This window comes from Sceloporus occidentalis, unplaced genomic scaffold (assembly GCF_023333645.1).
Source record: "Sceloporus occidentalis isolate IW3139 unplaced genomic scaffold, rSceOcc1.0.p SCAF_7, whole genome shotgun sequence".
Lineage (NCBI taxonomy): Eukaryota > Metazoa > Chordata > Lepidosauria > Squamata > Phrynosomatidae > Sceloporus > Sceloporus occidentalis.
Window position 1 is genome coordinate 15,499,474 of NW_028316987.1, and position 13,438 is coordinate 15,512,911.

The 13,438-nt window shown below is 42.2% G+C and overlaps 1 protein-coding gene across 6 annotated transcripts in view; it reads right to left on the reverse strand.

Moving 5' to 3' along the window:
• Positions 1-13,438, reverse strand: part of GPATCH8 (G-patch domain containing 8) — a 90,688-nt gene that overhangs the window by 6,512 nt on the left and 70,738 nt on the right. For all 6 annotated transcript variants that reach the window (XM_089532055.1, XM_089532059.1, XM_089532057.1 and 3 more), the window contains one exon: positions 35-165. In XM_089532055.1, coding sequence (XP_089388181.1) covers positions 35-165 — 131 coding nt within the window. The remainder of the gene's footprint in view (positions 1-34; positions 166-13,438) is intronic.

The window sequence follows — 13,438 nt, forward strand, 5'->3', positions numbered from 1 at the left end:
TTATTCTCCATAACATCAGCAGATCACCACTTACCACTCAGTTTGCCTCCTCTGTTCAGCCAGCTCATGCAAACGGCGCAGAGCTTTTTCCTGCTTTCTCTCATCTTTTCGAGACCTTGATGAAACATTCCGAGCAAATTCTCTTTGCTTGAGATCCTTCAACCTCTGTAGTAAAACAAAAATGGGAAATTAAAAGAAGGGATTAGAATTCACTGGTGTTGTAGACTCTCTCAACACAAAATATCCTAAGTTCAGTTCCTGACACCTCCAGTTAATGGAAGTGAGGTAACAAAAAGACCTCTGCTGAAGATCCTAGATACTCAGATAAGATTAGTCTAGAGCAGTGGCCCCCAAACTGTGTTCTTTTAAGGGATTTTGGATTTTAGCTCCCAGAATCCCACTAGTGCCAACATGGCTGAGGCTTCTTGGAGCTGAAGTCCAACATCTCTTAAAGGGCACAGTTTGGGGACCACTGCTCTAGAGGGTAAAAAAAAAAGGTGTAACTTGTTATTTAGACACTTTCTGTGTTCATAGCATAGATTCACAGCTACTTACAGCCCAGTAGAAATTCTAGGAAAGCAGCTATTTTAGACTGTGGACAAGCACTTCCTAACAGATCAATAAGAGAAGTTCAGATACTAAAATACTGAGAATATTCAAGAAAGAGAAGCCAAAGTATTTCCATTTGCCTAGACTACAATCCAGTATGCAGTCTTAAAAATATAGGCTCAATTAAAAAACAAACACAAAACTACAAGCAGCATTTATTAATGAATCTGGTAGCAAAATTCCAACATCTAAACAAACACAGGAAGAGTATTTCTTCCTGCAGTAAATGACAAAGCTATCTGATTATGTGTTCTGGCATAGCAACTGCTTAAATTATACATGGTGTTCAGGTGCTGCATGCACCAGCATTGAACATGTGTCCTTTGCATTCTTACCAGGTTCCACTGTAATTTGGTCGACATCTTCAACCCCAAATCCATAACAATTTTTTGTCCAAACCCAAAACCAAACACCTTGTGAAAAAATGCTCTTAAAACCATACAGTTTATGTGTGCATCTCCCCAAACATCATGTGGGAACTATGCTCCTGGCACATAATAATTGGACTGGGTGGCCCTTGCAGTCTCTTCCATTAAGAATAATTAGATATTAAAAATACCCTGAAAATCTTGGAGAAGACAGAAAAAACTATAAGTGAAATATTTTCTTCTTTGAAATTTACAGTGCTTTATAAATAAAGGTTAATAATAATAATAATAATAATAATAATAATAATAATAAAGACAAAATTTTACTCAAAATACTAGGAACTATGTAGTACTGAAGATCTATATGCAAGACACAGTACAGAATTAGTACATGATAACTTCTTTGTGTACATTAGCCTGGAGAAGAGAAGGTTAAGAGGTGATATGATAGCCCTGTTCAAATATTTGAAGGGATGTCATATTGAGGAGGGAGCAAGCTTGTTTTCTGCTGCTCCGAAGCAATGGATGCAAATTGCAGGAAAAGAGATTCCACCTCAACATTAGGAGGAACTTCCTGACAGTAAGGGCTGTTCAACAGTGGAACAACTCCCCCGGAGTGTTGTGGAGTCTCCTTCCTTGGAGGTCTTCAAGCAGAGGCTGGATGGCCATCTGTCGGGGATGCTTTGATTGTGATTTCCTGCATGGCAGGGGGTTGGACTGGATGGCCCTTGCGGTCTCTTCCAACTCTACGAGTCTATGCTTCTATGATTCTATGACATATACAACACTCTTATTTCCAAGATACACTTTTTCACATAGTGGGTGCTTACCTCACCAATAGAGGAACGGGGGGGGGGGGGGGAGGCAGAGTTTTACTGTTTATTATAATTATACGTTATAGAAGTTTCTTGATTATATCAGAAAGTTCAATATCATCAAGAAAAGTAATAGTACTACTTTATTCTGCTTTGGTCAGGCCCTATCTGGAATACTGTGTACAGTTCTGGGCACCATAGTTCAAAAAGGTTGTTGAGAAGCTGGAGTGTGTCCAGAGGAGGGCGACCAAAATGGTGAAAGGACTGGAAAACAGGCCCTATGACAAGAAACTAAGGAAGCTGGATATGTTTAGCCAGGAGAAGAGATAGTTAAGAGGTGATATGATACTGATGCTGGAGCAAACTTGTTTTCTGCTGCTAGAGAATAGGACCCTGAGCAATGAATTCAAACGAAAGGAAAAGAGATTTCACCTAAACATTAGGAAAACCTTCCTGAAAGTAAAATCTGTTGACAGTGGAAGACATTCCCTCAGAGTGTGGTGGAGTCTCCTTCTTTGGAGGTTTTTAAACAGAGACTGGATGGACATCTATTGGGAGGGCTTTGATTGTGTCTTCCTGAATGGCAGGGGGTTGGAATGGATGGCGCTTGTGGTCTCTTCATTCTCTATGATTCTATGAACGTTCAGTTGAACATTATTTAAACGTGCTGCTAGCCCAGTCCTTAATACAATCGGACCTCTGTATCTGCAGGCTTGCTATCCACGGATGGCAAACCCTGTTGTCCCCAATGGCTGCATGTGCACGTGGCTGTGCTAGTGAGTGATAACATCACGCTGCCATTAGAGAGAATGGGACTTGAGGCTCTGCATGTTTTTGTATCAGAAGTCCAACTGTAGTATAACTGTTTCTGTCTAAGTAATATACTTCATTCTGTTTATGACACAATTTGTGATTACATTATCATTTCCCCCTGGTCTTGAGATACATGTGCCTGCCAGTTTGCATCCCTCTCTCTGATACGGTATATGTTCACAATACTTGGGTGCACAAAGTTAACATTTTTATGTTTTTAAATTGCATAGATAGGTTGCATAGAACGATTTAATATACATAAAATAATATGAATGAAATGAAGCATCTAAAACAATCTGTACACATATCCAATTGTACTGTTCTGCAGGTAAAACAGTAAGCTCATTTTTTGTTTTGAAATGAAAGTATTGTTCAATATATTTCAATTTCCTCTCCAAATTCCTTTTCTTCCTGAAAAAAACATGAAATCATCTCCTTTTCATGGTTTCAGAATTTTGGAAAATTTCCAACTCTATAATAGACGCACCCTAAACCTTACTAAAACAAATATGATTTTAATATGATGTAATAATATAGAGAAAGAGTGTGATCATTTTTTTCTAAACTAATAGGGCACACTGTATATACTTGAGCATAACTCAACCTTATGTATAAGTCGAGGGCAGATTCTGGGACCAAAATTATGGATTTTTATATAGCCCATGGATAAGTTGAGGAGATATATGTAACAAAGGATGTGAAGGACAAAGGAAAGGTGAACAATGCCAAAAAACGTACAAAATTTCAGCAGGCATAACTATTTGTGTTCATGCTAAAGGCTGGATGGATGAGGAGGGAACGATGGTAAATCGTGGCTGTGCAATGTGTGGGGGAGGTAACTATGCACAGGCAGAGCTAAAAAAATGTGCACATGTCAAAAAGCATGTAAGGACAAAGCAAAGAAAACAGCCTAAGTTGAAGGCTTTCATGGCTGGCATCCATAGTTTGTTGTGGGGTTTTCGGGCTATGTGACGTCAGGAACAAACTCTTACAGAACATGGCCACATAGCCCAAAAAACCCACAAAAAACTATGTGATAATTTTGCCTAATCCAGAAAAGGTAACATACATAAATGTCTTATTCAAAGCTTATACCCAGTCTCCCGTGGACACGGATTATCATAGAGAACACCCAGAATTGCTATCCCCCGTCTCTGACTGGTTTGATTGTTGATTATTTTAATTGTTTTAATGATATTTTATTATGTATAGTTGGGGGGTAGGGAATAATAGAATGTATTTTGATGTGTGTTGTACTTATACTGTATTTTATCTGATATTGTAAGCTGCCTCTATCCTGCAGGGCAGGTGGGGTAAAAATAAATAAATAAATAAATAAATAAATAGTAACAACAAAGCTCAATTTCTCTTGGTGCTCCATTGAGGGGGAAGCACCAAAAATCCACCACCATTTTCCTGCCCAGGCATTCAAAAAGGTCAGAAGTGATGTCACAGTGGAGAGTAAAGAGGGGGTTGGGGCTTCTTTTAGGTGCTCCCAGGACAGACATTTTGCAACTCTACTCAGAGATATTTCCTCCTCCTTCTTTTTTTTTTAAGTAAGAGTTAAGGTACAGTATTTATATTGACCCATGGATGTCAACCCAGGTTTTTTTTTGGTCAAGCTTTTGACTAGGTTTCTAGTTATATATGAGCATATACAATAATTAAATGACCCTCACCCCTGGACAGTTGCTAACCCCTGATAAAGAAGAGCAAGATTAAATTAGGATATTGCTACGTGTCACTAGGGAAAGTAAGATGGGATTGGTCACTATATATTCAAAGCTTATTTCTATAAAGGTGCCAGAGATGGAAAGGAGGCCTTAAAATTCAATTAATAATTCTCCTACAAGTGTGAGAGAATCACATTTTGGAAACAGCATTTATAGGTCACTTCAGAAAGGTGAGATCAATGTGGGTGGTTTCTAAAGTTTAAGAAATGTTAGCTTTGTACATAAACTACAAGTACAAATATTTTTTTTCAACACACTTGTATATAGTGGTTTAAGTGTTGGACTATGACTCTGGAGATCAGGTTTCAGCTCTCTGCTCAGACATGGAAATCCACTGGATGATCTTGGGCAACTCACATTCTCTTAGCCTCAAAGGGATTCAGAGGCAACCCTTCCTCTGAACAAATCTTGCCAAGAAAACGTCATTACAAGTCTGCTTTAGGGCACCATAAGTCAGAAATGACTTGTAGGCACACACCTACTACTACTTATGAAAATAATTTAATATGAGAACTCCAAACCACACACTGGGCTCTGCCCAGTTTTATAAATCTGTGTTACACACACACTTCTGTAATATATATGAACGATTAAACTTGAGTGGTAGTGCAGAAATGCTTGAAAATGAGTTTGAAAATAGCAGATAAAACCTTGCTAGAAACCTCAGACTGATCAAATTTTGCTCACTTCCACTTTACTTGGTTTATTTTAAGACCATCCAGAAACACCTGGGAAAGCCCAATTTTCATGAGAATGAACAAGTAACAGCAGCAGTGTGGGAAGACAGCACCAAAAATCATTATAATAATCCCTGAATGTATAACAAAGCTCTACTATTAAAGAAAATTATAGCCCACTTTTAATGATGGGCCACGAGGATGCTTTTTTGCTCAGTACTTCGACAAGCTGTGGGGAATGAAGAGCACTTCAGCTAGTTCTCATCTGGAGAGGTTTGGCTTGAAGGGTGACATGATTATAGGGCTGTGCTTGTTTTACTAGATGATAGGAGAGGTCTTTTGGGAGCAGGACTGCTTTGTGTTTCATTTGACAGGTGCACAGTTCTTTAAGTTACAAAATTAGTTCTCTTGGCACGGCACATACATTTGTTATGCATGTAACAGCTGAGTGCAGTTAGCAGAGCTGTGTATATTCTCAGATAAAAAGTCAAATACTCCAATCTGATTCCAAGAAAGACCAATTGCAGTAGTCTGTATACCCTGCAAGCCAAAACAAAAGAAGTATTTGCAGTACAGTGGTCCTATTCTTTGATTCCCTGAACATCCACTTGACACCGCAACCGCTGCCATGACCTTGCTTGTGAAACCTGTGAGGTTCTCTTCTCAATCGAATGCTTCAGAATATTGAGTTTTGCGCACACAAACACACACACAAAGAACTGGCAAATGTAATGTATAAAAATGGCTGGAGGGAAAGTTGGTCAAGTGAGTGGATTGGTAGTGATAAAACACCTCTTTGCAACAAAGTAGGATTCCAACATGCTTAAAAGAAGCAGTGGTGAGGCATCAGCTGAAGAAGCCCTCTAACCTTATTGTATTAAACAATACAATATTGTATTAGATAATAATCTATTATTGGGAGAGGGTATGGTGGCTACAAGTGTTCCAGAATATGGTTTATCTAGATCCATTTCAGTCTGGCTTCAATGTGGTTATGGGAGGAAACTGTTTTGAGAGCGTTTTTGGAAAATCTATCCCGGGAACTAGAAAAGGGGAATGAGACCCTGCTGGTTTTACTGTACCTCTTGGTAGCTTTAATTAACACCAGTCATGGTATCCTTCTGAGCTGCCTCTTTTGGCTCTTTCGGATGCAATTTGGAGGTGCTGTTTTGTAGTCCTCCCCCCAATCTTTGGGGCAAGTTAAGAAGGTGTCTCTGGGGACTCCTGCTTGATGTCATAGCTACCACCTCAGGTTTTGTCTTGTCCAGCAAACTGTTTAACATACATATGGAAATTGTTGCCCAATGGAAAAGGCTGCCCAGTGTTCTGATGCCACTAGTATGCTGATGATACTTAACTCTGTCTCTCCATTCCATCTAAACCAATGCCTAACGTCAGTAATAAACTGAAATGGGGAGTAACACTGGAAGGGGCAACACTCTACTTAAAGATGTTGATCTGGTCAAACATCTCAGGGAACTCTGCTTTTCTAGTTCTTAGGTCCAAAACACACTGCAGAAATAAACCAGTTTGAGATTGCTTTAACTGTCCTGGCTCAATGCTAGGGAATTCTGGGAACTGTAGTTTTGTGAAACATTTAGTCTTCTCTGTGTCAGAGCACTCTGGAGCTACAATAAACTACAATTCCCAGGATTCCCTAGCACTGAACCAGGGCAATTAAAGTGATTATTCCTGCAGAGTGTTTTGGACCTTAGTCACATTCGTTTTCTACTGTGGTAATCCACTTCACCTAGGGACATCTTTGAAAACTGTTCAGAAACATTAGCTGGTTCAAAATGCCGTGGCCAGATTAATAATAATAATAATATGTTTTATTTATAGACCGCTATTCCGCGATGATCATAGCGGTGTACAGTAAAATCGTTAATACAATAAAAATACAGTTAAAGGAGGGAGAAGTCTCATCCTTCAGGCAGTCCAAGATGTTGCTGGTCTGCCTGATGGCTCCCTCTGAGGCCGAGATGACAGTTGAGGAGGGAGGGGCCTCTTCCTTCAGGCAGTCCAAGATGTTGCTGGGTCTGCCTGATGGCTCCCTCTGAGGCCGAGATGGCAGTTGAGGAGGGAGGGGCCTCTTCCTTCAGGCAGTCCCTAATGTTGCTGGGTCTGCCTGATGGCTCCCTCTGAGGCCGAGATGACAGTTGAGGAGGGAGGGGCCTCTTCCTTCAGGCAGTCCCTGATGTTGCTGGGTCTGCCTGATGGCTCCCTCTGAGGCCGAGATGACAGTTGAGGAGGGAGGGGCCTCTTCCTTCAGGCAGTCCCTAATGTTGCTGGGTCTGCCTGATGGCTCCCTCTGAGGCCGAGATGGCAGTTGAGGAGGGAGGGGCCTCTTCCTTCAGGCAGTCCAAGATGTTGCTGGTCTGCCTGATGGCTCCCTCTGAGGCCGAGATGACAGTTGAGGAGGGAGGGGCCTCTTCCTTCAGGCAGTCCAAGATGTTGCTGGTCTGCCTGATGGCTCCCTCTGAGGCCGAGATGACAGTTGAGGAGGGAGGGGCCTCTTCCTTCAGGCAGTCCCTGATGTTGCTGGGTCTGCCTGCTGGCTCCCTCTGAGGCCGAGATGACAGTTGAGGAGGGAGGGGCCTCTTCCTTCAGGCAGTCCAAGATGTTGCTGGTCTGCCTGATGGCTCCCTCTGAGGCCGAGATGACAGTTGAGGAGGGAGGGGCCTCTTCCTTCAGGCAGTCCCTGATGTTGCTGGGTCTGCCTGATGGCTCCCTCTGAGGCCGAGATGACAGTTGAGGAGGGAGGGGCCTCTTCCTTCAGGCAGTCCAAGATGTTGCTGGTCTGCCTGATGGCTCCCTCTGAGGCCGAGATGACAGTTGAGGAGGGAGGGGCCTCTTCCTTCAGGCAGTCCCTGATGTTGCTGGGTCTGCCTGATGGCTCCCTCTGAGGCCGAGATGACAGTTGAGGAGGGAGGGGCCTCTTCCTTCAGGCAGTCCAAGATGTTGCTGGTCTGCCTGATGGCTCCCTCTGAGGCCGAGATGACAGTTGAGGAGGGAGGGGCCTCTTCCTTCAGGCAGTCCAAGATGTTGCTGGGTCTGCCTGATGGCTCCCTCTGAGGCCGAGATGACAGTTGAAGAGGGAGGGGCCTCTTCCTTCAGGCAGTCCTCGATGTTGCTGGGTCTGCCTGATGGCTCCCTCTGAGGCCGAGATGACAGTTGAGGAGGGAGGGGCCTCTTCCTTCAAATTCAGATTAGTGACTGGAGCTGGTTAACTGAGATCAAATTCCTCCCTTGTTACAACAGTTTCACTCACTATTGATTTTGGGCACAATTCAAAGTTCTGGCTATGATCTATAAGATCCTACATGGCCTGGATCCACACTATATGAATGACTGCATTATATCACTGGGTCCCAAATTATAATCTCACCACTATTCTGTCACAGATGGCTTCAGCGTATCATTATATCTCTTTAAAAGTAAGCTTTGTGTGTTCTGCTCCGAGAAACATAAACAAAGGATGAAGCATTCCCAATGTCTTGAATGAATTAATCCTGAAATGGGGGCGGGGAGAACCTTCAGAGGAACATGTTTCCAAGTCCTGCAAGCAAACTGTTTTAGAGCCACAGCTTGCAAAACTACATCTGGAAAACAGATTCTAGCCACATGTTGTTTGTTTTTAAACACACTTTCTCCATTTTGCAAATAATTGGATGGGGATGAAGAAGAAAATACTGAATATCTTACTACTGGCCAAAATAATTACTTTCTTCATATTCCAGGATTGTTCCACATATGATCAGCTTTATAAATTAGAAGGGCAAAAACATTAAAAAAATCATGAAAAGATTTCAGAGTAAAAATTTTAAATGCAGGGCTCAGCAATTCCTCATGCCAGCACACCACAGAGAGGGCATCTGCTCTTCAGATGAGCTCTTTTCACCATCCAGCATCTCCAGGAACTGCAAATGCATGCAAAAATGAGGAAAGGTGTCTCAGCGCATTGAAGGTTCCCAACACTTTTGAGGCAAATGAACAGGAACAGCAAGGTCCCAGCAGAAGCTCAACTATGACAACAAGAGGATTTTTGTGGGTTTTTCAGGCTATGTGGCCCTGTTCTGGAAGAATTTATTCCTGACGTTTCGCCTGCATCTGTGGCTGGCATCTTCTGAGGTTGGTGGTATGGAAATGAGTGGGGTATATATACTGTGCGACCCTTGGTTGGGAGAAAGTGACTTACATGTTAATCTGTGTGTTGGTCTGTTGTTGAATGGCAAGGCCTTAGCATGGGAGAATATGCGGGATGTGTGTGTCAATTTAATTAGCAATCCATTGTCTGGGGGGGAGACCCCTGACCCTGGGTGGTGTTCATTTGCATGTGATGAGTCTTGATTTTGGTGTTTTTAATGACTCGTAGCCAAACTTTGTTTAATTTCAAGGTTTCTTCTTTCCTGTTGAAGATATCCAGGTGTTTGTGGATTTTAATTCGGACAGGCCTGATGATCTGTTAACCTGTTAAATGGACTGCAAGGAAGATTAATTCCAAAGGTGAAGCTATGAACACTCTTTCGTTGAAAGAAGGAACAATAATAAAAACAAATACTTTGATTATTCTGCTGTCGTTTTTAAAATGTTTGGTCAGTTCTCGGGAAAATCAGACTTCAAGGAGGATGAAAGGAAAGAAAAATGGATAAGGTACAATTTTCTGCTCTTTCTTCTGGTAGACAGGCACTGTTGTGCCAGAATACCTGGGGACTCCTCTCCCCAGGGAGGTCCAGAGTTCTTTACTGTTCTATTTTTGGAGAGGTGCTAAAACCCCTTTTATCCATCAGACATTTTATAGATGTTTTATAATGTTTTTAGGTTGTCTCCTTGGTTTTTAATGCTCTTATATTATAAATCTGTTTTGCCTGATCTGTGCTTTTGTCATTATTATGTTTAAGGATTTCTTTTAAACACTGATTTGTACAATTATGATTTTAAAAGCAAATTGGAAGGCTGTAAGAAAAGAAGAGGTCCACACTCTAGATAGCCACTCTATATACTTGTCTATAAGTAAAAAAATATGACCCAAAAACCTGGGTCGACTTATACATGGGTCAATATGGTCATACAGCTTGAAAAAATGGCAGTGGCAGTGAGAGCAGAGGGAGACCCAAGAGAAGAGTCACTTTCCCTCCCCCCAACCCAAAGAACCACTGCTGCAGCAGAAAGGGGGGGGGCTACCTCTTTTACAGGAGGCTCTCCCTGGGTAGTCTCCCTGGGTAGACTAACATGGATGGACTACTCTTGCTGTACTCCATCCAGGGAATCCTGCCGCAGCAGGGAGAGCAGAAGGGTGTGTGTGCCTCTTTTACAGGAGATTTCCCCAGATGGAGTACAGCAAGATCTAAGATCTTTAAAACATCAAAGTGAGGTTTGGAGGTGTCAGTCAGTTAGAAATGTGCGTGCTTTGGCCAAACTCTGAAATGTGAGGCCCATATTTGAGGAGATTTCCATGCTCCTCATTCCCCATTCTAACACTTCAAACCAATTGCTCCACAAGGCTGTTAAACACCTTCCTCTCCTTCTTCCTGAGAGCTTCCAACCCTCACTACCTCCCCTCAACTCCCTCTCATAGAGTACTAACCTAAAAAGGCTGCTGGCACAACTTGCCCCTGCCGACTTAAATACAAGGCTTTGTTTTCTGCTCTCCATTTGCTAAATTGGTTGTAAGGGATAAGGAGGCAGATGGAGTGGCGAGGGGGGGGGGGAGAGAAGGAAGAAGAAGAGCAGAAAACAGCAAGAGCAACCCAAGCAAGGGACGAGTTCAAGGAGCCAGCACAATGCAGAAACACCTGATCTACAAACTTCCCAAGGCTTAATTTGGGAAGAAACAGACCAGTTCCCAAGGACTGCAAAGTTGTCTCCATAAAGCTGCATGATAAGGAGGGAGGAAGGAATTGTGCTCTCTGTGTTTGTGCGTCCCTGTGTCCTCCCCCCGCCCCCACCTGCTTCCTTATCCCTCATAACCATGTCAACAAATGGAAAGGGATACCATTTGCTGTTCCCTGTGAATTCCTCCCCCTCTTTTGGGCGCCTCCCGTCATGGCCAGCACTTCCTGCTGCCAAAATCTTTCCCTCCTCGGTTGGTTTGTGTGTGTGTGTGTGTGTGTGTGTGTGTGTGCGCGCGCATGCCAAGAACAAGTGCTGCTCTTTCTGACCTTCTCCCTCTCCACAATGGTGTCATTTCCCCAGGATTCAAAACAGTGCATGCCCATAATGGTAATTCCCGCTCCCCCCTTCTCATATTCCTCTCTCTTCTTACCCTACTGTACTGTACTGTAACTGTTATCACCTTTCTCTGAGCAGAATGGTGAAAGGCCTTTTTGAATACCTGGGCAGGAAACTGGCAACGGCTCCTAAGTTTTACCCTTGACATATCCACAGATCAAATAAAATTTGGACCCAATACCTGCCCTCAATTTATATGTGATGTCAACATATACACAAGCATATAATGTATATTACTTCAGGGATGGTTATTAAACTAAGAAATCAAAAACTGTGAATGAACCAAGTAAGTTTCAAAACAATGTTAACATTTGCTTGAAATACCTAGAAGACTGATTTACTTTGCACTCGAAAAGGAAAGGAAAACAATCTATTTAGCTGTTAAACTGCAATTCTATGTATAATTAGTTACACATATAGCCCACTAAAGGCAGGACTTACATATGAGCAAACATAGATTGATGGATAGACAGTCTATTGACAACTCACAATCCATCTCAAGCGTACTTTAATTAGGGGTAAGGCCATTTGAGATTAAGTAGGAATGAAATGTGGCTAACTACTCACCTACAATCTATGGAACCTAGTTACATGTGTACAGTAACATAATCCAAATTATTAATACAGCATTTTTGGTTTTTGTAAACATCTATGTTTCAAAAATGCATATAAATGTTGCTACAGTATCATGGTAAGACCAATTTCAGCTGGCTAACAGAAAATAATAGGTGGTTACCAAAGTCAGCCAGAAACTCAAATCTTGAATAAGGGTAGTGAATACTCATTAAGCAAGGCCTCATTGCCACTACCTTTTAAACTGGATCGTGATTTGGTATGAACCAGTTTAAAAGAGCATAGTTCCTACTTAATTCGAATCGCTAAAGCGATTTGGGAAGGGGGGCCATGCTTTTGACCAATTTAACCTGTGTCAAAAAGACGCTGGTTTTTTTCTACTTCTTTTGGGCTGAATTGATTTATTTTGAAATAAATCGATTCAGCCCAAGTGGAAACCATGCAGATTTGAATCCGCTCCTGACTGGGGGGGGGGGCAGCTGCTATGGTCCCGGCCTTCTCCTGTCCCCAGCCTCTCCGACACCAGCCTTCTTCCGCTGCCTTCTCCCCCATCCCTTGCCCTTGCCTCTCCTCCGTCCTCCCTGGCCTGCCTCCTCTGACACAAATAATAATGTGAACCACACTCTGTTGTTGAACTGATTTAAGGATTCAGTTCAGAAATCAAATTCACAATAAGTGGGAATGAGGCCCTAGTGTGATCTGTTTATCTCATACAATACTAGATGATCTTACGCCTCAGGAGGCAGAGTCCTAAATATAACTGTCTCATTTAACACTCACCTGTGGTCCATTATACAGTGGGCCCTTGGTATCCGCTGGGGTTTGGTACTTTTGTGGATACCAAAATCTGTGGATGCTTAAGTCCATTATATACAAGACTGTAGTAAAATTGTGTCCCTAATATAAAATGGCAATATCATGGTTTGTTTTTTGGATTTTTAAAAAAAATGTATTTTCAAGACATGGATGGTTGGATCGGTGAATGCAGAATTCATGGATACAGAGGGCCAACTGTACAGGTTTTGCATAGCAGCGAGTTTCATTACTGGGCAAAGAGTTTAATCCCTATTATTCCTGTCAAAGTCTAGCACTCCAGGCACAAGTTACTGCATCTCAATATAGGCTGCACAAAGTGCACATATTACATTATCATGTATTGGTAGGTCAAGAAAAAACTGGAAACACTCATTTGCCTTAGTCATATAAACACTTACTTCACTATATAATCCTTCGAATACTGGTACACAGCAAGCTTTACGAACTGCACATTCAGCAAAGTCACTTTGGCATTTCTTCATACAGAATGCCTGTTTTATCCAGCAAACTGCTTGAAATTCCCTGCTTTTCACACAGTGGACTCAGGACATCTGAACAATGACATAGGATACATCATCATCCTCAAGTGGGTTCTGCGTTTGGCATCATGTATAGGAATGACTATCAAGACTAAGTTCAAGTCACATGAACACAGACAGGTCTAGTGAAAGATCAGAATAGCTTAGGGCTATGCATGAAAGGGCTTGTAAAGAGTTTCTTTATTTTCATTTGCTTCCTCTGGCAACATTGTTCACTGCAGCAACACATTTGAGAAGCAGCTCAGTGACTTCTGGATCAATCTC